Source organism: Phyllostomus discolor, chromosome 4 (genome assembly GCF_004126475.2).
Source record: "Phyllostomus discolor isolate MPI-MPIP mPhyDis1 chromosome 4, mPhyDis1.pri.v3, whole genome shotgun sequence".
In the NCBI taxonomy this organism is placed as follows: Eukaryota; Metazoa; Chordata; class Mammalia; order Chiroptera; family Phyllostomidae; genus Phyllostomus; species Phyllostomus discolor.
Window position 1 is genome coordinate 1,768,376 of NC_040906.2, and position 24,459 is coordinate 1,792,834.

General features: G+C 56.1%; 1 protein-coding gene across 2 annotated transcripts in view; it reads right to left on the bottom strand.

Moving 5' to 3' along the window:
• Positions 1-14,904: 14,904 nt before the first annotated feature.
• Positions 14,905-24,459, bottom strand: part of LRRFIP1 (LRR binding FLII interacting protein 1) — a 107,583-nt gene continuing 98,028 nt past the window's right edge. For both annotated transcript variants that reach the window (XM_028509697.2, XM_028509698.2), the window contains 5 exons: positions 20,725-20,774; positions 18,894-19,011; positions 18,165-18,244; positions 17,016-17,120; positions 14,905-15,804 (listed from right to left, as the gene is read on the bottom strand). In XM_028509697.2, the coding sequence (XP_028365498.1) occupies positions 15,694-15,804; positions 17,016-17,120; positions 18,165-18,244; positions 18,894-19,011; positions 20,725-20,774 (464 nt within the window). In that variant the 3' untranslated portion in view covers positions 14,905-15,693. The remainder of the gene's footprint in view (positions 15,805-17,015; positions 17,121-18,164; positions 18,245-18,893; positions 19,012-20,724; positions 20,775-24,459) is intronic.

A 24,459-nucleotide genomic window follows, 5' to 3' on the forward strand; every position in this document is an offset into this window, starting at 1 on the left:
CAGGCCCTGTGTCCTGTCTCAGGAGCTCGGCCATGGCTGACCGGAGGGAGCAGAGCCAGGGCTGGGACAACGGGAGAGAGATGTGGGGTGTGGCGTGCGGTGAAGGAAGAAGGGGAGCCATCTGGGGCTCTGGATCCACACCTGTGCTCACAGCACAGCAGGGAACAAGGAGGCAGAAGGGTCTGGAAACCCACCTTCCTCCAGAGCGTGCCCAGAGCCAGCCCTGGGGCAGGCAGACAAGGGAGGGGTGAGAGACTGGGCGCACTCAGGGTGGGAGACCTGCAACCTTTGTTTACGACACAACGCTCCAACCAACTGAGCCAACTGGCTAGGGTGATGAGTTCATTTTTATACCTAATATGTTCTAAGTGCCTGTAACATACCTAACTTGAAACACACAGTTGTGAACCGTAGGATTTATCTGCACTGGAAGTATCTGATTCCAATTTAATGTTTCAAAAATTCCTTTTGGTTAATAATGGGGAAAATGGCCTAATAATATTTTTACTGCCATGAGACTAGCCACAGATTAACCTTTGGGGTTATGAACTCTCTGAAGATTTGATAAAATCAGTTACTTCCCTGAGAAAATGCACAAACACATATAACTTATGGACTTCTCTACCACACTTAGAATTTTGAAGTTAGTTAAGGCCTGACCTAAGAGATTGTATTTATGTCAGGAATGGCCCTTCTCTAGGAATATCAGGTAAATATTTAAGATAAAGACTAAGATGAAAAGAAAGTTGGAATTTCTGGCAAAGATGGAGGTATACGAAGATACGCTTTGCTTCTTTGCGCAACCAAAAGAAGGACAACAACAAATTCAAAGACAAAAACCAGCCAGAACTGCCAGAAAATCGTACTGTATGGAAGTCTGACAATGAAGGAGTTAAAGAAGAAACATTCATCCAGTCTGGTTGGCGGGGTGGAGACAGGCAGCCCAGGTGGACAGAACACGCAGCAAAGCAGTGGAGCAGGTGGGTGAGGAGGTAGCGAGCAGAGCGGGCAGTCCCACATTTGCAAGTGGAAAAACCAGGAGGAACAACTGGGGAGCGAGACAGACCCCGCAACCCAGGGTTCTAGTGTGGGGACATAAAGCCTCAAAACCTCTAAATGAAAAAACCTGTGGGGGATGAGGCGGCAGCGGGAGAAACTCCCAGCCTCACAGGAGAGTTCACTGGACAGACCCACAGGGTCCTAGAACATACACAAACACACCCACCCAGGAATCAGCACCAGAAGGGCCCACTGTGCTTGTGGGTGGCGGGGGAAGTGACTGAAAGTGGGGTAAGAGCCGCAACACTTTTTTGTTCCCTCTGGAACCCCTCCCCCACAGACAGCACCACAACACAGCTAGGTGGGTTGCCCTTCCCCTTGGCAAATACCTAAGGCTCTGCCCCTGAGAATGTAACAAGAGCTCTGAGACAAGGAAATATGGCCCAGATGAAAGATCAAAACTCCAGAAAAAGAACTAAGCAATGAAGAGATAGCCAACCTATCAGATGCAGAGTCAAAACATTGGTAATCAGGATGCTCACAGAAATGATTGAGTATGGACGCAAAATAGAGGAAGAAGTAAAGGCTATTCAAAGTGAACTAAAGGAAAATATTCAAGGAACCAACAGTGAAGGGAAGGAAACCAGGACTCAAATCAATGGTTCAGACCAGAAGGAAGAAATAAACATTCAACCAGAACAGAATGTAGAAACAAGAATTCAAAACAATGAGGAGAGGCTTAGGAACCTCCAGGACACCTTTAAACATTCCAATATCTGAATCATAGGGGTGTCAAAGGAGAAGAGGAAGAGCAAGAAATGGAAAAGTTATTTGAACAAATATTAAAGGAGAACTTCCCCAATCTGGCAAAGGAAATAGACTTCCAGGAAGTCCAGGGAGCTCAGAGAGTCCCAAAAAAGTTGGACCCAAGGAAGCACACACCAAGGCACATCATAATTCCATTACCCAAAATTAAAGAGAAGGAGAGAATCCTAGAAGCAGCAAGAGAAAAGGAGATGGTTACCTACAAAGGAGTTCTCATCAGACTGTCAGCTGATTTCTCAAAAGAGACCTTACAGGCAAGAAGGGGCTGGAAAGAAGTATTCCATGTCATGAAGACAAGGACCTACATCCAAGATTGCTCTATCAAGCTTAACTTTCATTTAGAATGAAGGGCAGATAAAGTGCTTCTCAGATAAGGTCAAGTTAAAGGAGTTCATCATCACCGAGCCCTTAGTATATGAAATGTTAAAGGCACTTATTTAAGAAAAAGGAGATAAAAAATATGAACAGTAAAATGACAACAAAGTCTCAACTATCAACAACCAAACCTAAAAAAACAAAAACAAAAACAAACTGAGCAAACAACTAAAACAGGAACAGAATCACAGAACTGGAGATCACCTGGAGGGTTATCAGTGGGGACAAAGTGGGAAAAGGCACAGGGGACAAGAAGCATCAGTGGCAGGTACAAAGCAGACAGGAGGAGGCTAAGAATAGCACGGGAAATGGAGAAGCCAAAGAACTTGTGAGCACAACCCTTGGACAGGAACTAAGGGAGTGGAGGGTGTAGGGCAGAGGGGGATAAAGGGGAGAAAAAAATGGGACCACTATAATAGCATAACCAATAAATATACTTAAAAATTTTTAAAAAGCCAGTTCATTAAAATAATTGACCTTAGGCTAGATCAGTTTTTTTTTTTTAAACTTTTTGGACTCAGGAACTGTTCACATTCTTACGATTATTGGAAGTCCCTAGAAGTATTCATTTATGTGAGTAATACCTATTAATAGCTACAATATATTAAAACAGAAAAATTTGTTAGTTTATTCATATATGATAAATATGCAACAAACATTTTAAGTTAAAAAATATTTTCAAACAAATAGCGAGAATGATATTTACACCTCACAAATCTCTTCAATTTGTGTCTTAACCAGCTGGACTGTGATTCCTATCCGATTCTGCACCCCAGTCCCCATTCAGTGTGCGTAGGACTCACACGAACAGTCACTCAAGGTCAAAAACGGCGACAAAAGGAAAGATGGCACTGTACCAAAAACACGTGCAAATCACGTATCTGAAGAGGGTCTGCTGTCCGGAATATATAAGAATTCTCACAACTCAGCAAAGACACATGCACTTCTTAGAAAGGACGGCGGACGGGAACAGACACTTCTCCGAAGACACGCACGTGGCCAGCAAGCACACGCAGCCCTGCTGTTCCTCGGGGAAGCGCAGGTCGAACCTGAACACCCCTGCAGGGCTGTCCGACCTCCGCTTGCGGGCGGCACGCAGCCCGGGACGGCGAGAACACAGCCCGACACGAAGCTTGAGTTGACTGAAACACGGTTTCTGGGCGACTGCGGGCTGCGAGGCGCTCACTGCGCGGCCCGAGACAAGCCCTCTTCTCCCCGCGGGGCCCGGAGACGCCCAGAGGCCCGCCCGCCCGCTCACGCCCCCTGGGCGGCTGTGAAAGCGCGGGCAGCCGCGGCCGGCCCGGGCCCACCCTCGTCCGGGACGGTCGCCTCCTCCCCGTCCACCAAACGACCCCCGGACGCGCTCTCCACCCAGGACCGACCGGAAGCCAGCGGCCTCCCGCGGGTGCGGTCGGTCTCGACCCAGAACCCCGCGGCCCCCCGGGACCACGGCAGTAACCCCCTCCCCGGCCAGGACGACCTTCCCAGGATGCCAGCCTCAGCGCTCCGCCGCTCGGCACTCGGCAACGCTGTCCCCGCCCTCTGGGCGAAGACCCAACTCCCGGAACGGCCCGGGGGACCCTCCGCGGGCCCGGGCTCCGCGCCCACCGCGGCCACACGTGTCCCCCGCCCGCGCCCCGCGCCAACCGCCTCCACAGCCCGCTCCGCCCCCGATCCCGCCCGACACCCGTGTCTCAGGGCGGCCTCCCCGGCCCTCGGCGGCGCGAACGCCCGCCGCCCCCACCCGCGCACCCGGGGCAGCACCAGTCAACGTCCGTCTCCCGCGGTGGCTGCGGCGTGCGCGCCCGCCCGCCCGGGTGGACAACGACGAGCTGGCCGCAACGACGAACTCACGGGAGACCCCCCCCCCCTCTCCCCACGTACGAAATGCAGAGGTCCCCGGCCCTCAAACCCGGGCTCTAAAGGAGATTTTGGGGTGCAAGCCCGCCCTGGCGCCTGCGCCGTGCGGCTGGCAGACGCCTCGCAACCGAACGTAAAGGTGCCGAGGTGGCGGGTTCCGGCCCGCCAAGGCCACGTGGCGAAGACGCCCATCCGGGAGGCCACCCCGCCCGCCTCCGTGTCCCCGACCCGGGGGAGCCCTCGAAGGCCTGCTTCCCGCGGCCGCCGCCCGGCCCGCGGCAGGCCCTCCGGTACCCCCCGTGACTGGGCTCCCTGCCATGTGCCCCCCAAGCCCGGCTCCAGCTCCGCCCGACCGCTGCCTGCCCCGCTCGCCGTGCCTCACCGCGGAGCCGCCCCCTCGCTGCTGCCGTCACCTGGCGCGAAGCGTCCGGCCGCGGCCGCAGCTTCGGAGCGAGTGCTCGCCGCGTGCCGCCGCAGGGCCCGCCGGGTAACGGCCGCTGGAGCCCCGCCCACCCTCGGAGGCCTCCTGCACCCCCATTGGTCGGCGCGAAGAGGAGCGGCGCTGTGATTGGCCCGTTGTGCGAGCGCGAAGGAGAGAATATCGGCGCCCACTGCGATTGCGCCGTGAGGCGGTGGGGAGAGGGTTCTGGAAGGACGTCTGGTCCTGCGGTCGCGCACTTGGAGCCCTTTCCGGCTTTTTAGTGCGACGTCCTTGTCTGGACCGCTTTGCGGAGCCGCGGGAGGCGGAGGCCGCCCATTGGGTCCCGTCAGTCCGCGCGCCCAGGCGCCCCCTGGTCGCACACCCGCGCTGGCGGCCGCCCGGGTTTCCGCCGCGCGTCCCTGGTCTGCGCCCACCAGATGTGCCCGCCGCCCGACAGCCCGTCGTGGTGTCGCCCGCGGGGCCAGCGAAGCACTTCCTGGCCTCGGCGCGACACTTAAGGGGCCCCCGAAAACGCGGTTGTCAAGATAAAGACATTCAGAATGCAGTCGTTTAAAAAAATCGAAAGTAGTGAAAACTCCTTTCCTGGCAGAACGAAACATCCAAATCCGTACTCCTAAGTTTCTCCTTTGTCCCAGGCTCCAAAAGGCACTGCTCTTCTGTCTTAAAATGTGCATTTTTTTTCATCGCATTTTTTCCCGTTATTTGCTTGTGTTTAGGCCATTTTGTGTAAAGATGGGTTAAATATTTAACATGATTGAAGTCACACGTGTTGATAGAACGTGCAGAAAGGTGCAAGGAAGGAACTAAAACTCCCCCGAGCTCGTAGTTGCGCAGCCTCGCTGCGGGTGTTGGGGGGCTGCGAGCGGGGCGGCGCGGGTGGTATCTCCTCCCACCGGGCTCGCGGCCCCTGGCCGAGCGACGGGACGTTCCGTTCAGGAGCCGGGGACGCCTTTTATCCCCAAACGCTGCTGAGGTTCTGCCCCGCGTCGCGCAGGCCGCGAAGCCTCAAGTTCAAGGCAGTTCTTGCGCGAGAAAGCCCAGTCTGGCTGCCGGGGACCGAGGTTCCTGGGGGCTGGGACGTGGAGCCCGCCGAGATGCCGCCGCTGCCGGCGCGGAAGCCACGCCCCGGGGCTCTGAGGACCCAGCAGGGACGTGCCTCGGGCGCAGCTGGGGCACCCGTGTGAGCTCCGCAGGGGACCCATCTGTCCTGGCACCTGTGGATCACCCAGAAACCTGGGAGAGGCGACTCACCGACACCCTCCCCCGGCAATCAATTCTCTAGGCGGCGTGACCGTATAAAGAAAGGACATGCGTTCTGAAAAGACTGCAGACTTGCAGTCTGAGTTTTTACTCAGCTGTCACTGACAATCCGTGGCCTCAAACACATGATTCTTAATATAGATGCCAAAATTATAATTATGGTTGGGTAAATGTTCATTGATTTTCCTAAGTTTGTGTCCGTTTCGAAGCCTTGGTCACGCCCTGGCTGCTGTGGCTCCGTGGATTGATTGCCGGCCTCTAAACCGAAGGATCGCTGGTTCGGTTCCCAGTCAGGGCACAGGCCTGGGTTGTGGGCCATGTCCCCAGCAGGGGGCGCATGAGAGGTAGCCGTACACTGATGTTTCTCTCCCTCTCTTTCTCTTTCCCTTCCGCTTTCTGTAAAAATAAATAAATAAAATCTTTTAAGAAATCCATAAAGGATAAGTCTCTTAGATGCCATAATTGTGTGTTTGGAGCCGATAATCAGTTTCTTAATCTTTTTTTTTTAAATTTTATTTTAATCATTGTTCAAGTACAGTTTTCTCCCATTTACTCCCATTCCAGCCCACTCACCCAACCCTCCCCACTTCCCTCCCATTAACCCCCTCCCCCTAGTTTTTGTCCATGTGTCCTTTAAATGTGTTCCTGTAAACCCTACCCATTCCCCCCTGAAATTCCCTCTCAGTTTCTTAATCTTAATTATTCTGGGTGCTTTGTCCTAGATGTATTTATTATGCTGCTGTTATGGAAACCCCGGATGCCAGACCCCGTGGGCCATTTGGGCACAGCCTAGTGCTGGTGGTGAGCGGGAACGCACGAGGCTGAGCCGCCGACTCCCAGCTCCGTTTCCCCAAGCTCATCATCGCCCTTCCCGGGAAGCCTTTGTGCGCTTCTCTAATAGCACCCCAATTTTTTATTATAGATTTAAAAATATTGCCTAGGTGAGTCGTGATGTTTTTTTAAAACAATTTCCAGATGACTATCATAACAGTCTTCTGAGATCCCCCCAAAAAGTTAAAATGATTTATTTTCTTAAGAAATGTATAGATCTATAAATTTGGGAGAAAGTTGCATTCTTATGATTTTTCATCTTACTACACATCTCTAAAGTTTTTCATGTCATATCTCTTAGCAGAATGTATAGATTTCCCAATATTGCCTCTTCTTTTTCTTTTTTTTTAAAGGTGATTTTAGAGGAAGAGAGAGATTGATTTGTTGGTCTACTTATTCATGCCTTCATTGGTTGATTCCTGTATGTGCCCTGACTGGGGATCGAACCCTCAACATTGGCTTATGGGAACAATGTCCAACCAACTCAGCTACTCAGCCAGGGCCTAGCCTCTTGTATTTCTAAAGGTCCTACTGTCTTTTCTAACATTAAGCTGTCTACAAACCTGACATTGTGTTGAATTAGTCTTTTACTATGTTGTAAAATATGGCTTTTAAAATTTTTTGATTTTTCATTTATATTGAAAAATAAGGGTGAGCTGTAGCAGACCATGAAAACCGTCCTATTTTCTGCTCTGCCCTGCTGTAATAAACACTCTGGAGCATTTGGTCGGAAGCACTCTGCAGGCTGTGGTCAAAGTCAGAAATGTGACAAGCCCGTCATTTTCCCTGATGCAAGATTCAGGGTCAGTCCTGTCGCCCTCCTTGGAAAGGGGGACAATGCCCTATGTTCATGTATTTGGATAACTGACCCCTGGGGCAGCAGCATCCGGGGCTCCGAGCAAAGGAAAACGGTGGAAGGAGGACGATTCGATGCAAAAGAGGGTGAGGGGCGAGGGGTTCAATGGATGAACCATGTGGTGCCCGCCACTGAAGAACCCCCGCGGACCCCTTGGGGCAGGTCGTCTCAAGCGGAGACCAGCCTCGAACACCCAAATCCGTGACTCCCGGGGCCTTCTGCACCGGGAGGAGAGTGGACTCTCACTCTCCGGACTGTGAGGGGTCGCGATGCTAAAGAGCGGGGTGGGGTAGGGTGCGGTGGAGGGGTGGGGGGTGCTGGGGTCCCTCTGAGGCAGGCTTGGGAGCAGGGGGCGCAGGGAGGAGCCCACCCACGTGTGCCCAGCCCGTGGCTGGTGCAGGGTTCCCCGCAGTGCTCTCTGCAGGGTCTTGGCCCCGGGGGCCTCTGGGAGCGAACCGGCCCTGCGGTCGCCCGGGGAGTGGTGCCCAGCCCACCCCCCTCTTGAGGACTCTGAGGACAGTCACATGCACACGCTGCTACAGGGACTGGTTCGCTGGGCGACGGAAGACTGTTCACAGAACCCTGTTTGCTTGGAGCCCTTGCCGACACTCCCGGGAGCGGTGGTTCATGAAAACACTCGGGGAACTTCGGCTCACGGCGGTAGCCGCGGTCACAACACGGAGGAGGCGACGTGCGCCACCGTTTCTCTTGTGCCGCGGAGCAGGCCGTTCCTGGCCCTGGCGTGGCGCGCCCGCGCGGTGCCGAGCCAGACAGACGCGCCCCTGACCTCACGCTGGGGGGCGCCACCAGCAGGGGCTGGGACTGGAGTCCTATGGCCCTGTTTCTAGTGCGAGGCCCGAGGCTCGGATGCGTCTTGTAAAGTTCCGTGCGCGGTCTTCTGGAGCGCCCTCTGTAAAAAGGGTCACGGGCTCCGTGGCCGAAGTGGGCCCTCCACGGGAGTAACTGTGCTGCCGCATCGCCCGTGTCCGGAACCGCTGAGCAGCAGACGGTGAGTTCGGTGAGCTGCGCTCCTTGCCAGGGCTCCCCGGGGGAGCTGCGAAAGGGTTTTACGAGGATTCACTGCCTGTGAACTTCAACTTCAGATTTTCACGAAAAAAAAAATCCTTGCCAAATATTCAATAATCGAAACAAAAATTGTCAATATGATTTGTTTTCTCACTGATGTTACTTTGCATATGAATGAGCTCAATTTGAAGCTCCAAGAAAATTCTTACATGTGACCTAAAAGATAGTGAGGATTTGTTTAATAGAAAACTTTTCAAATTACAAATTAATCATAATGATTTTTACACATGAGTCAATATAGGTAAGATTTTAGTAGTAACCAATAGCCTTATGTAAACTACTTGCAAAAACTACAAGAAAGCTCTGAAGCACACTTTGTTGGTATTGGTAAACTTAGAATTGCTCTTCCATTTCTGCAGTATCTCTTTGATATTAATAATCCTGAATCGACACGAGAGTTGATGAATTCGTTGAATTTGGGGAGATGTAGTTTTGAAACCAATAGTGCCTTTGCTTTAAGGTCAAATCGGTTCTTCCAAAAACGATGAAGCAGTTTTGTCAGCGTGGGTGCAATTATTAAAGGAAAATAATTTTTTTCTGGTATTCAATTAGATTATTAGAAAATTTTCAAATACATTTGGAGCAACTCAGGTATGTAAATCCACTTTTCCACCGTAAGTTTTATTAAATATAAATATAGAAAAGGTATTTATGATGAAAACAGCTTCAGACTGGAATGTCTGTAAATACCAAATAAATATAATTTTACTGGATTTAAATTTTCAATAACATATAACTGGATTTGAAGACTTACTATGAAAAAAGAATGTAAAATAGCTCACTGATAATTTCAACACATTTATTAAATGACGATATAATACAGGGTCAAACAAAAGTAGATTCACAGTTGTGTGTGAAACACGGAGTTAATTCTCATATTACTGTTTATCAACTGTTGTATTATTTTCCATGCGAACAACTGCGAACCTACATTTGCTCCCCCCTGTACTTAGGATATAGTGAATTAAATACAATATATTGTTAAAATGAATTTCTCTTATTTATTTTTATTTTTTAAAATGGAGCTCCTAGAAAATTTTAAGTTACTCATGTGGTTCATACTATGTTTCTACCAGACAGCGCTGCTTGGTCAGGACTTTCAAATGGTCAGGACTTTCTCATGCTTCAGGTTTCAGTTTAAATGTCACCTACTCTGTGAAGCCTTCCCTGACCGCCCAGCTCAAGCAGCAGCCATGCACACCTGACCACACTCACACGAGCTCACTCTGTTCCGTTACCTGCCTCCATCACGTTCATGATCTGAAGCGTCACTTACTTACCACTCACAGGTTCGTCCTCTGCGTTCCTCGCTGGAATGGGACGGCTGCATCCCCAGCACTGGGGTAAGTCCTTGACCAATATTTAGCGAATTATCATACACTCCAGAGAGGTCGTCCTCCAGAAAACTCACAAAGTCATTCTTTAAAAAAAATTATTTATTTATTTTTAGAGAGAGGGGAAGGGAGGGAGAAAGAGAGGAAAGAAACATCGATGTGTGGTTGTCTCTCATGTGCCCCCTACTGGGGACCTGGCCTGCAACCCAGGCATGTGCCCTGACTGGGAATCGAACCAGAGACCCTTTGGTTCGCAGGCCAGTGATCAATCCACTGAGCTACACCAGCCAGGGCTCACAACGTCATTCTCGATAAAATCATAGAAGCACACAGACACACATACACGGACTAGGTGTTCCGGGTTAGAACAAGAACGTAAACACACTCCCGAAGTCGCAGTGAAGCACAGACCTCTGCTTCTGACTCGGGAGAGGCGCCGGGCACGGGCAGCCTGCTCCAGCCACCGCGTCCTTTCCTGCCCCGGCATTTGGAGCCATGGGTGCCTCAGCAGCTTCCTGCCGGAGGTGAGGCTTGGCTGCTCTGAGTCAGGCTGCCCGCGCTGTCTGTCCTCCCCGCCTGCCCCGGCTCTCACTGCTGTAGCATTAGTAATAGTGTACCTGCCCTCGCCTCCTCCCACACGGCTCCGCCCTGCTGACTCTCACCAGTGCTGCGTCAGGGTTCTCTGGGTGGTTTTTCCAGGTCAGGTCTTTCATGCTGGGCACACAGAGGCCAGACACCCCTTTTCACCCCCCGATGGCCCAAACAGCCCATGTGGGGGGAGGGAGCAGTAATTGTCTTGTTCTCTCTGTGGCATCCAGAGCAAATTAGACCTAGACTGTTAAGAGAGTGAATTAAAAGCTTTGGATAACATGGAAACATCCAAAAGTGCCTTAACCCCACATTTCACAAAATCACGGCAGCCACAAAACGCCTCCTTGCTGAGGCAGGCAAGAAAGTCCACGTGCGACGATCCACGCAGGGAGCAACAGTGGCCTTGCCTGGGCCCCCACGCCGCTGGCAGCTGCCAGGAGAAAAGCTCCGGCAGCGGACGGTCTCCACACTCCTGACTCACAGAGGGCCGGGCCTGGGCGCTGCTGCGCTCAGAAGGCAGAGTGGGGTGGGGCTCCTGGGAGCCGCGGGAGAGGCGGGCCCAGAAGGCGGGCCCAGAGGGACCCCACAGACCCAAAGGTCCCACCTTCCTCGTTATCCTAAATACGGACTTGGAACCTCTTGGGATGCACGGGGTACTAATACAGCATTCAGATATTTCCAGTTCAGGACTCTGACCAGGTCTGCATTGCTCCTGTTCCTGAGCCCCCGCGGGCATGAGTAAAGGCAAAGGGAGACAGGCCCACCCACGGCTGTGGCATTCCACTCTGCAGGAGTGGGGCCTGCCGAGCCTTCTGTGACCTTGGGGACTGGGTAGGAGCCTTCTGGTGAGCAGTGATGGGGGCTATGCTAGCCGGAGGGGGGAGGTGCAGGAAGGGCAGTTGGAGACCAGCCACACACAGGCACCCACGCCAGCCAGTGGGTAGGCAGTGGCATCTGGGGTGGGCCTGGGGCTCGGGCCCCACTGTGGAGTCCCTGAGAGAGTGGTGGCTGGGTGGGAGGCTCCTGGGAACAGGGAAGCACCCCTGGCCACTGAGCTGGGGTCCTCTAAACTCCCAAGTGTCCTCCATGCAGGGTGGGGATCAGGCGCCCCCTACCTGTGGCTGCAGGTGCAGGGAGCCCCGCAGGTCGGCAGACGGCAGCTCTGTCACCTTCCAATCCCCAGCTGGGCAGGTGCACGTGTGCGCCACGTCCCACCTGGGCCATGTGGGGAAGCACAGCCGGTGCTGGTGCCCCAGTTTGCACATCTGAAGCTGGCTGGCTCCGCCTGGCCAGGGGCGGCGCTCCCCCGCACCGCCTTCCGCACCGCCTCCTCGTGCGGCTGCACATGCGGCCTCTCTGGTCCTCAGAACCGCGGGCTCCCACGGCAGGCCCCCACCCGGTGCGCCCCAAGAGCTCAGCAACGCACAGAGCAGAGACCACGGAGGCTGAGCAATAACGAGAATTCAAAAATACCAGCAGTAACGTTTGATGCCTTCCTTTACATTTTGGACTACGGAAACCAGAAATCTAAAAACAAACTGGAAAATAACATCTCATCGCCATTCCGAACATGTGTTTATGATGTCTTTTGAGTGGATTGCTGTATGTTCTAAATGCCTTTTTACTTCTAAAAATGAAAGCAGTTTGTCAGAAAACATGTAACAGGCATCCCGGGCTGGGTTTTCAACCACTTCTCTTCTCCCTACTCTTCCGAGTCAGGGTGGAGCGGTGGTTCACAGTGGGGTGCTCCTACACCCAGCCCCCAACTCCCCGTGGACATGGGGTGATGTCTGCAGGCACCAGGATTGGGCTCGAGGGGGGTGGGGGCCCCCCAGGGCCGACGACCACCAGGGCCGTCGGCACCTGGTGGGCAGTGGCCCGGCCCGGGATGTCAGCAGCCTGAGGTGGGGAATGCTGGATTACAGGGATGAGAAGCCAGCCACGAATTTCCAGTAGCTACGGCGGCGGGAAAAGGTGTGTTATGAAATTAGTGGAAAAGTCATGCTCTGCCTCCCTCTGGTTTGGGGTGTGTAACGCGGACTCGCTGGACCTGTCAGGACCGGCATGAGGTGTAGAGGCAGCAGTTTTGACGCATCCTCAGAGCCGCCGATTTGGGGGAGGAGGGCCGTCTCCCTGGCGCTGGGGGGACGGGCAACCGTGAGCAGTGGCTGCAGCCGTGGGAGTCGGCCCTGCCAGCGCGCCACCCTGGGCTCCGGCTTCCTCACCTGCAGGATGGATTTGATAGCAGCGTCTCCCTCCTGGGACCTCGATTTTCAACCGGCGCGCCGCAAGAATGTGTAAAATGTGCAACGCCTGACCGTTCGGTCAGGGGCACGACTTCTTTTCCCTGAGACTGTCGAATGAGGAAATAACAGCCAACAGAACCATAGCCGTCCAGTGTGGATGAAATCAAAGTCGTCAGGGGAAGAGCCACCAAGGAACATGTATGAAGGACACACGGACAAACCAAGGGGTCGCTGGTTCAATCCCCAGTCGGGGCACATGCCTGGGTTGTGGGCCAATTCACGTCCCCAGTAGAGGGCATGTGAGAGGCAACCACATATTGGTGTTTCTCTCTTTGTCCTTCCCTTCCCCTCTCTCTAAAAACAGACAAGTAAAATGATTTTTAAAAAGAGAAAAAAAAAAAGGACACATGGACAAAGCCAAAGGGGGTGGGTTCGAGGGTGGGAGGCAGGGATGGGGGGCGTGATGGGGGGAAAATGGGGGCAACTATACTTGAACAACACTAAAAAAAAGGAAAAAAGAAAAAAGAAATCAAACGTATTTACTTTTTTGTTAGATTGGCAAAAACCTTATTTTTTGGAGTGGTGCAGAATGTCAGTCCCTGGTATGATGGGTGCCACGGGGTGGGGGGGGCAGGGGCGGAGTCTGGGAGTCGCCGTCTGGGGCGTCTCTGGAAACCGGCGAGCGAGGCTGCGTGTGCGTGTAGCGGCCAGGCGCGTGTGAGCGCCACACCAGCGCTGTGCGGGTGTTTCCCTGTGAGCTACTCGGGTGTTTTCCGGTCACCCGTGTCTGCACGATGACGCTGTGGGAGGAACCGTGAGCACCCGACGATGGAGGGACAGCTCTCCTCTGCCATCCGGCCAGGGTGGGCAGGTGGGTGGGGGGAAGCAGGGTCCCCTCCGTGGCCCCTTCTTCCTGACTCACTTGGCACCCGAGGTGCAGGGTGGTGGTGCCGCTCCCGGCCGCGTCTGCTGCCAGTCCCAGCCCACGGCTCCTGCCTGCTGGCCAAGGCCCCTGGCACCCCCGGGGGCTGCAGTCCCCACCCCTCCAATCAGGCCTCAGTCACAATTCATCCCTTCCTGGGGTCCCCTCTCTCTCTCAGCCTCGGACATTGTGGAGACCTCCCCTTCATCCTCAGCGGCCAGTCCCCTACTGCGGGCGAATCCTTCTCTACGTCCAGTCCCCGGCGTCCGAGGTCGGGCTGGACCCTTGTCTGCCGTATTCTTGGGAGAACTCGGGACGTGCAATGCTCACTACGTAGACTTTCGAGCTCAGAGCTCGTTGGAAGCCGACGCCGTGAGATCCGCTCTGGCCAGTCTCGGGCAGACGTAAAGCCCGGCTGCCACCGGAGGGGCGGGTTTCTGCGGGAAAACATCGGCTTCAAACACGCGGCCCTCGGGCGGGTCCGTGGCCCCTGACACGCACTAGCGATGGGGCTCCCTCGTCTGTGGAGCACTCAGGAAGAGCGTCCGAGCCTCAGGTGTCCTCGGCACGAGGGACACAGCTTCTCCCCGACCTGATGGTGTGCGGCCCGGGGACGCTGGGTCCACCCAGTGGCCTGCGGCACCACGTCGGGGGCATCTTCCTAACTTTATGTGCTCGCCTCGCACCCCCACCCCGGCGTTCTCCACGGGTCACACTGGATACACTTTCGGGTGACACTGTCTTTGTCGGTCTGTGCTCACTCTCACCCTGCAAAGCTGTCTCCCTGAGCAGCCTGACTCGGAACACAACCCACACAGAGCGTAACTGAAGGTTAGCGAGTAGCCAGACGTTCTTCACTTCCATCCTGGAGGGCATCGGAGCTGTCTCCTCTCTGGCCTGGGACTTCCTCAGGTTCCTGTAATTTCTGAGAACACCGATTCTTCTGAGTGCACTACTCTCACTCACTAGGAACAGGCCTTTTTTTTTTTTTTGAAAACAGGGAAAGAAAAATGAATTGATTTGATATGCTTAAAAATAAAAAATAGTATAAAGGGCACATGGACAATAACAAGGGGGGTGGAGACAGGAGGGAGGTAGGGAGGGCTGGGGGGTGGGCTGGGATGGGGTAAAGGGCAGAAAAATATACTTGAACAGCAATTAAAATTAAAATAATTGCACGCTGGAAAAAAAATTAAAAAGACCCAAAGTACACATAATAATTAATATAAAACAGTTAAAGATCTTCTTTTTCAGTGGAAAAAAAAAGCCACATAGCGAACGTTTCTTAACTTCTCATTTTTTAATTTTTCTAATGGCACATTCTTTAAAAGAAGTTAACAACTTCAATTCCAAATAGAAGGATTAAATAATGCAGATGAGCTCTGTCCGTTTCAGTAAGCTATGGCCTAACTCCCTGGGAAACAGTGTCGTGATCGGACGGAGGCAAAGGCCCCTGGAAAAGCGTCGCCCGCTGGCCGGGGAAGAGTCTTCCTAAGGTCACTTTGGCGCGTCGGCCGCCCCCCGTGTCTGGCGGAAGAGCTCTGCTGGCTGATGGCTTCTGGTTCCACAGTGTGTGTGTGTGTGTGAGTGTGTGTGAGTGTGTGTGAGTGAGTGTGTGTGTGTGTGTGAGAAAAGCATAGACTAAGAGACACTACTGAAACCGCTCCAGTTGTGGGTTCTGCCCTGACGGGAAGCCCCAACACGTAACATTCCCCCTTATTTTCAGCAAGACACGTGAACAGAAAACCAAGTCCCACTCGAATCTTGACTCCGACGACCCCCGTAAGTGGCACGAGGGGGCTGGTGCACCGGTGGGTGCAGACCCCCCCGGGCCCAGTGTGCTTATCGCGTGACCCGCGGGTCCCGGGGGAGGCGCCCAGCCCGTTCGGGGTCTGCAGTGGGCGGGCGCCTCGCAGGCTGCTGGGCTCCCGCCGCTCCGTGGCCATGGGGCGGCCGCTCAGAAGCAGGGGAAGCGGTGGCTCCCCCCCCACCCTGGGCAGGAGTGCAGGGGAGCCTGCCTAGGGTCTCCCTCGCCGGCCGGCCGCCACCGCTGAGCACGGCCGGCGCTACTGCTGGGACAAGAGCGCGCTGCGATTGGCCTTCATCTTCTCCAGGCGCTTCACCAGGTGGCCGTTGCTCACCTCCAGCTCCTCGGTCTTGTCCAGGGCAGAGCGGAGCTGGAACGAGGGGGAGAGGCGGCTCTGGGGACCCGGATTCCCCAAACCCAGCAGGCGTGTGCGACTTCAGTCCTACTGAGCATCCCGGTTTAAAGGCCGGGCCCCTGAGATCCCGGGCGCACTCACTGACACGTGTGTGCGATGCCTGTGCTCCTCAACCTAAAAAGGCACAGGGGTCTGGCCTCATGGGCAGCTTCCTCTCTGAGACAACTCGGCCCAGACAGGGAGCGGGCTCTGGGACCCTGATGAGTCGTGAAAGGTAAGGGAGATGAGCAAAACCAGGAGCTGAGCCCAGACGGCTGGAGGGGGAGTCTCCCACAGCCCTGGGCGGCCAGGGGCACGGCTTCTTCGGGCAGAAACCAGAGCAGGGATGCCTGGAGCCAAGATGGCAATGCCCAGGAGCCGGCCCCTGGAACCAGGCACAGTCTGTGCCTCTGATTCCGATCCAAAGCCCTCGGAGACGGGGAGGGGGTGGGGTCACGGGACAGATTCAACCCCACGGGCCCGCAAGCCCTCTTTGCAGGAAATTCCAAGCCAGGCCTGGAGTATTCCTATAAGTTAAAAATCAAGCACAAACAACCTCACGAAACGCCCAACCGCTGGAGCCAGCAGAAGAAGAACCCCATGGAGCGAGGCTCCCAAAGACTGGACGGGTGTCAGTCCCCGGGCACGCAGCACCGCGCGGCCGTGCGAGAGGCCTTTAAATCAGAGTGAGGACACGGGAGAAACCGAGTGGGAGCACACCTCCAGAGACTGTCGGGAACGGACAGTCTTCAGAAGAGCAAAAGGGGCATCTGGGAGGGTGCTGCAAAGACTGTGTATGTATCTGGGGGAGGGGGGGGGGGGATGGGAGCGTCCCAGAGGGAGTGGGGGCACTGGAGGTCGGGGGTGACCTGGGGACCTCATGGTTAAAAACGTCCAAAATCGACCGAGAGAAAGGACGTCACAGAGCCATGAGACGTCACGCATTCCCAATGGAGTGACGATGACCCCACGTGAACACAGAGGGCGCTGCAGGCGGGCGGAGCCTGAGGGCTCCTGGGCCGGGTGCCGGGCTCCTGCCCGACCCCAGACTCCCGTGGGATGACGGGTGCGCCCCTCAGGGGTGTGGCTGATGGGACGAGGAGCCACCCAGGGGCCGGGGCCTCCTCGGCTCGTCAGCTGGAGTGTCGGTGCCCGTTCCTCCCCCGGAAACGGCCCCGAGCACTCACCTCTCGTTGGAGCTTCCGTTTTTCAGCCTTCAGTTCGTCTTCTATCTTTTCTGCATTTTCAGCGGCTGATTTGTAACGAGACACTTGGCTCTCTAACCTGATGACCTGCAAGGAGGGAAAGAGACCCCCTGTACACCTGGACTCGCCTGTTGTCTCCCTCCGACTGCTCTGTCGGAGACCCGAGGTGTCCACCTTGTGAAACGGGCGAGCACGCCACGCCGAGAACCACCCACCGCCTAGCGTTTCTGGTTGTTCTGGAGGTTCCTGTTTCTGAGCAACCCAGACTGACTTCCCCTCCGGCCCGAGTCCGAAAGCGGGGGTTCCCACACCACGCACACGCTGCTGCCGTCTCCCCCTCTAGGGGCCGACGATTCTGCCGGAACTGGGCCGGTCCGAGCAGAACAGGGCTGGGAGGGCCAGGGCTCTGCCAGGGCCTCCGCTCCAGTCTAGGCTCTCCCGGGGAGTGGGCGCAGGGAGGCGGGAGAGGGGGGAGGACAGGCGGGGAGCTCAGACTGCAGTGAGCGAGGAGGCCACGGGGCGGCCTGCTGGAGGCTCCCGTCTGCGGAGAGGGAGGCCCGGCTTCTGAAAACTCATCGCTGTCTGTGCGTGTGCGTGCTGCGCTCCCTCTGTCCCACACAAGCGCCAGGAAGTTCTCCCACGTGCACCCACAGTGCAGTGGGGGGTAGCACCTCTGTCATCCGCCCCCCCCCCCCCCCCCCCCGGGGAGGACGCGGTTTGCCCCAGACCGGCCCCTCTCGCTGGAGCCCAGGGAGCCTGCCGGGTGGGGAGAGGATGGGTCTGGGCCGGAGGGACATCCCCACAGGGAGCACTGTCAAATGATCATTTAAAAATCATTTTTAAAGACCACCCCCCAAAAAACCCTCCTTAAATACATGAGCTACTTTCTACATCCTTTTTTCACGAAGGGTCAGTATCAACCATACAACCCAAATCCCAAGAATGACCTTTCATCCCTGCGTTCTCTCTTTTCAGGGAATACACCGAGGATTTTGTTTGTTTGTTTGCTTTTTGTTCTGAAAATATCTGCTGCTTCTCTGTCCCCAGCCTTCCGGGGGCGAGGCCCAGCAAAGACAACGTCAGTGAATCATCCGCCCGGCCGCCCGTTCCTGGCCGGCCGCGTGCACGTACATTTTGTTCCAGCGCAGTGATCTCCTGCTCGGACTTGGCGAGTTTAAATTTGAGGTCGCTGATCTGTCTGTTGGCGTCCCCTGAAAGGTGAAAAAGAAGGGACATCTGTTAGGCTCCCGGGCTTTTAACACATGAGAACCACGGTTCCTGGGAACGGAACCCTCCCCCTGTGACCAGCTTGTATCTGCACGTCTTCGCCGGCGGCCCCCAGCCCTCCCGAGCCAGACAGGAGGGGGCTCCGTCTTCCCACGCGCCAGGCCGGGAGGCACCCAGGAGAGAGGGGGCGCCTGGGAGCGCAGAAGATGGGGGGTAGGGAGTGGGTGGGAAGCAGAGAGGGGGCAGAGAGACTGGGCTTCAGGGCTCCCCCCTCTCAGGCCTCCTTCCCGTTCACTGGCGTAGAGAAATTCCTCCCAGTTTTCCACGCAGCTCAAAAGGTGGCCGCACCCAGCGCGGTAAACGTGGTTCCCGCAGCGTGCCCTGTGGGGGCACCTCTGTGGGGGCACGCTTTTGGGGTGCCTGTTCTGCTTCTCAGGCTCACCCAGGAACACCCGCGCCTCACCCACCTGCCCATCCCGTCCTGTCTCACAGAGGAAAACATCTTTGTGCTTTTGTAAGCAAGGACCTCTGGGGGATGGCGGGCGGGGGGCAACACCGGGCTCTGCCCCCGCACAAGCACACGACAACCGCACACGCCACGGCGTTTGTGCCGGCCCGAGGGCCGCTGTTTACTTTGCAGGTCCATCACGTGCACGTCGGTCCCGTTCTCGAAGACTCCGTCCTCGGGGCGCGGCGCGTCCAGCCTGCCGTTCTTCTGCCTTTCCCCCAGCTGCTCTTTGAGTTTCTTAATCTGAAAACGCCCACCGAGAAGGGTGTCAATCTCTCTGCCCCACACGAGACCAAAACGCTGAGCTTAGAGCCTGGCGCGAGGGAAGCACCATCCCGTGCAGAAAACGCCCCATCGGTACAACCGGATGTGGCCTTGCAGGTACTTCCTGCGTCTCTGGGATGCCACAGAGCGGCAGGGGTTACGTAGTGAAGCCCGAGAAAAACGCAGAGAGAGATATGCAACCCACCAGGGAGACAGGGAGTATTTCCCGTTTAATAAAGGAACCGACACAAATAAATAAATGGAGTAACTCCTGCCAGTTAGCACACGTCTCAGAAGCTAGGCGTGACGGGTGGAAATGCAGTTACAGTCCCAACACCAGGCATGGATTCTCTCGTACCTCTGGTGGGAAGTGATTCTAGGGTTGAGATTCCTCTTGCGTGCGGGAGGGGATGGTGCATAACATGGTTTAACCGTTTGTCTAAGGGTTACAACTCAGGGCTCTGTTAACCTCTGCTTTATGCACTTGGGAGCCAGAAGGGCCACCTGGAGGCCTCCCAGGCACAGGAGGGCTCTACCTGAGTCCCCCCTAGAACCGGTGCCCCCCCAGGAGCCCGGCCCAGTTGCAGGGGGACCACCCGATGGGAGCAGCCCCCTGGACGGTGCCGTCTCCAGATGGGGGTGCGGTGAGCAGCCAGGACTGCAGGGTTTCCTGCTGTGTGATGGGGGGTCTGCCAGACTTTGTCCTGTTACCGTCCGACTTCTGCGGCCTTGGAGGAAGCCCCCCAGGCCGACCCCCGGCACACACAAACCGTCCGTGCACGCCGCTTTAAGAAGACAAGCACAGAACCGCCATGGACACAGGTGTTTGAAAGGTCAAAGGAGCCTCGGGAGACCCCTCCTGTCACGGTGAGAGCTCCCCTGACTTGGAGAGGAATGGTCAACGGAGCCGGGAAAAAGCGAGGCCGGTGCCTTGGATCAGGCTCCTGAGGGAAATGAGAGGAACCCGTTTCCCTGGAAAGTGACTGCGGGATGACTGCACAGCCACCCGGCACGGGGAAGACCAAAGGGGACAACCTGTTTGTCTTTGGCGTCGAGAACGACGAAGGTGAACCACGGGGAAAACGACTTTGGTCGGGGGGGACAGACGGGCCGGCCAGAAGGGGGTGCTGGTCGGCGAGGGAGGGCGGAGCGGACTCTCACGAGGGGTCTGGGCCAGCTCAGTCCTGCCCTCGCCTCTCAGGGGTCATCCGAGCCTTCCAGTTAAACATCAAGGTCAGGCAGCAATTCTCTCGGGACACGCCCAATTCAGTACCCGGCCTTGGGTCCCGGAGACCTCCTCTCTAAACCTCCTCTGATTTCAGACGGATTAAAAAATAATAATTGCCCTGGCTGGCGTAGCTCAGTGGATTGAGCTTGGGTTGTGAACCAAAGTGTCACAGGTTTGATTCCCAGTCAGGGCACATGCCTGGGTTGCAGGCCATGACCCCCAGCAACCGCACATTGATGTTTCTCTCTCTCTCTTTCTCCCTCCCTTCCCTCTCTAAAAATAAATAAATAAAATCTTTAAAAAAATAATTGCAAGAGCCCGGGCTGGCGCGATCGTTATTTTTGGGGCATGATGCGTGAGGGGTCCCGACACAGCAAGGGAGAGGGACGGGGGTGGGTGGGGGGGAGGTGGCTGGTGGCGGGAGCCCCGCTGGAGCACTCGGGGAGGGATGCGAAGATCCTTACCTGTTCCTGCAGGCATTCCCGTTCGTCGATGAGCTTTCTCAACCTGATGTCTGCAGAAACGAGAGAGACACAGGGTCAGGGCTCCGGCGGCCGCGCCTCCCAGCAGAGGGGTGAGCGGGAGAATGAGCGCTCGGGTTAGTGGGGGTGATGATGAGGGTATTACGCACGTACCACAGCGGATGAGGCCACACACAGGATGGGGGCGAGGTCGGCCGAGGGCGGGGGCAGCGGCCCACCGCCCAGCACATGCTTGTCTCGTCAGGGGCCGGTCCGGCCGCACGCGCACGGGCCGGTCTTCGACCCGGGGTTAGCATGCAGGGGCGCTAGGGCCAAACCACACTGCAACACAAAATCTCACAGGCTTCACGGCTTCGCGTCACCAGCGGGGTCGCGCGCACACACCGAGCGTCACGCACGGGGGGGGGGGGTCCCTCCGTGGGGCCTGCCCTCCCTCCGAGGGCGCACCCCGGAGGTGGCTCTCGCCCGGGCTCCCCGGGGCCGGGGCTCTGACTACACGCTTGCGGGTCAGAGTTGGCCGTGCTCACCCGCTGGGCGAGCACTTGTACTCGTTTGAGGAGGAAGACCGCAGTGGTAGGTTCCTGCCCCCAGCTCCCCAGATGTGTCGGGACGCCCCACAGAAGCACCTAGCAACCCCTCCAAACCTCTCCCTGAAGGGCTGTCGGGGAATGCAACCTTCAGTGCACCGGGGAGACCCCGGGATGAAGTGGGGGAGGGGTCCGGGCCGAGTCCTCCACCAGCTTTGAGGACAGCCAGGGTGCAGACGGTGACGCTCAAGTGTGCTGGGCCCCCAGTCTGTGCCGGGCACGGCCGTCACCCTCTCTCACCCACGGAGCCTGTGGGTGGCGCTACTATTGCATTCCCAGACCCAAGGCCCAGCACAATTAAGCAGCTTTCTGGAGGCCTGGCCCGCCCCCTCCCCCAGGCCCCCAACTGCTTTTCTAGATCTGAACTCAGATCTCAGAGCTGGGCCTGGAGCCCCCCAGCCCCACCCAAGGGCCCTGCTCCGGAGGGACCAGCGTCCTCGGGCCACCCAGCTTCTGGTTGGCCATGGGAAATGGAAACAGTTCATATAAAATGCGCCCTTGTTTTCACTTGAAAAGTCACGTATCCACACCCTAACCCGAGTTACACGCTTGCTCCAACTGCTTCTTCCAGACGCCCCCAGTTGTTGTTTTGGGAGGCACGGTGACAAACTAAACTAGACCGGAACGTTAGGGTGATTCATTGTTTCCCTCCCCTACATGCACTCAACGCTGAACAAATGACTGTAGTTACAGACCGAGACTTTTATTCAATATCACTTTTTATTTGGTCTTCCGTATTTCACATTCCTAGGCACAAAACCACGGGCACCACAAAGAACGCGGAGGGCGTCCGAAAGAGGTCTTGAAGCTCATACAGGTTTTGGACAATTTTTAAAATTACTTTCTACTAGGAGACTTCAAATACTCTGGATAGTGAGTAAAAAAAACAAATGTTAAAATGTAATAATAGCCCTAGGAAAAAAATTAAAAAAAAAAAAGCATAATCTAACCTTTAGTCTCATAGAGAGAAAATGAAATAGAGAGAAGTGGAAACTTTGTTTTTGAGAAGTGGAAATTTTAAGGAAGAGAAATTTTAAAGCGGAATTAAAGAAGACTAAAACGTAATAGTTTTAAGATGATGGAAACAAGAAAGGCGCAAGATTATTTGATACGAAGAAAAGGAGTACATTTTCAGAGCTTTAAAATTTGATATTCTAACTCGTTGGCTGGCTGGCACCCGGCCACTAATATACTTACTGTTTATCTTTTTTTTTTTGCTGTTTTTTTTTAAAAATTATTTTACTGTTGTTCAATTACAGTTGTCTGCCCTTTCCCCCAACCACGCCCCCCCCCCCCCGCCCCAACTCACTGTGATTCCCAACAAGAGCGTAGCCAGCCCGTCCCCGCCCTGTGCTCACCGCCCACCGTCGCTCTGCAACACCCGGTCCATAACCTCGCCACCCGCCACCCGTGTAAAGGCCTGTGACCACAGCCTTGGAGAGGAGGCGTCAGAGAACTCGGAGTGATAGTGTCTCAAGTTCAGGGTCTTCTTCAACAGTGAGATGCTAACGAGAGGTGGCTCGGTGGGCGTTTCAGCAATACTGGTCAAGGTCACATTTTTAAAAATCTCGTCTTTACACTGAATTCGCACAGCTCTTCCGGTGCACCTTGCAGAGGCCCGTGGAAGGAGGCACGGACAGCTGAGGCCCGTGGCCGGTCCGTGGGGCCGCTGAGCTCGTGCTGGAATTCTCCGAGCCCACTGGCCGCTCTTCCCTGTGGCCTCACCTTGCCACCTCACGCGCCCAGGGTACAGCCAGGTTGACGACCACGGACAGCTGCGCCATCAGTGGTCACTCTTTCAGGGCTGCGCCCGGACCTGGCCCTCTCCACAGCTCTGAGAGTCAGGCTCCCACCCCGTTCTCAGGGCACGGAGCTGGCAGGTGACCACATGCCATCAGGAGCGTGGCGTTCATTCCCGTGCTGGTTTCAGGCAGCACAGAGGGGCTGGGAGGGGAGGGCCTCCTCTGCCCGTGGCAGGGGACAGTCCCCTCCTGTCCACACTTGCCAAGGTAACAAGGGGAGACTGAGAACCCTCCAGAAACCCACTAAGCGCCCAGTTTTCCCACTTCCCCCTTGCAGGACGGAGTCTGGCTATACGGTCAGCCTCACGGTCAGTCCCCGGGCCAGCCGCCTGGGCCAGGCCGGCACTGGCCTCCTGCAGAGAAAGGCAAATGCTGACTGGCTGCTGCAGGGGGCACCTGTCTCCCCATTCACAGGGCCCAGGGTCTGTCTGCACAGACGGACTGTCCCCACCAGCTCCGCGGCCTTCCTCTCAGCTGAGCAACTGGAAAAATGTCGTCCCCAGTGAGAGGGGCACAGCACCGGGGCGAAGGGACGAGAGAAAGGGTTTTTCTCCCGAAAGACAAAGTCTTCCCTGCTCGTGGTCGGCACGCGGGACAGGCACCCAGACGCGTGCCCGCACGCACACACGGCCCCTCCTCTGCTCCGCAGCCTGGGTGTGCGGCAGGACTCTCGCCGAGACGTCCGTCACGTCTGCTCCCTTGTTCCGATGGCCTGGGAGGCCAGCGGGGTCCGGGGCTCTCCGAGGGCGGGAGCCCACAGACAGAGCACAGGGCCCCGGCCGGTCTACGCCTCAGAAGGAGCATTCTGGGGCGTACAGTGACTGCTCCTCTCCCCGCTCCGCGTCACGGTGACACTCAGTGACCCGGACTCCCCGGGGGGGCGTGGTGGAGGGGTGACCTTTGGGTTCCCGTCTGATTCTGGCTCTTGACACTAAAGCCTTGCCCGCATGCCTGGTCCACCCCCGGGGCCTCCCCCCGCCCCCCACGGGCCCTGGTCGCCCTCCGCTGAGTGTTGACGGGGCTCCACCGGGGACGTGGGCCACTTGCTGGGCCAGGACGCCCTGCCACACTCGGACCAGAGGGACCGAGAGGACCGGGAGGCGGCTCGGCTGCGCAGAACCCTTTCTCTCTGCGGCGCTCACGCCCGATCCTCAGCTTTCCCGCCCCCCCCACCCCCAGGCGCTGGGTCCCACCCGCTCCCTCGCGGGCAGAGAGGCCCCCCCTACAGGAAGCGATCACGTGTCTATCCGTGGAACGAATGAGTGACCCGGTGAGGCTCGAGGGGCGTGAGGTGTGTGTCACGCTGTCCTCGCGTGTGCTGGCGAACA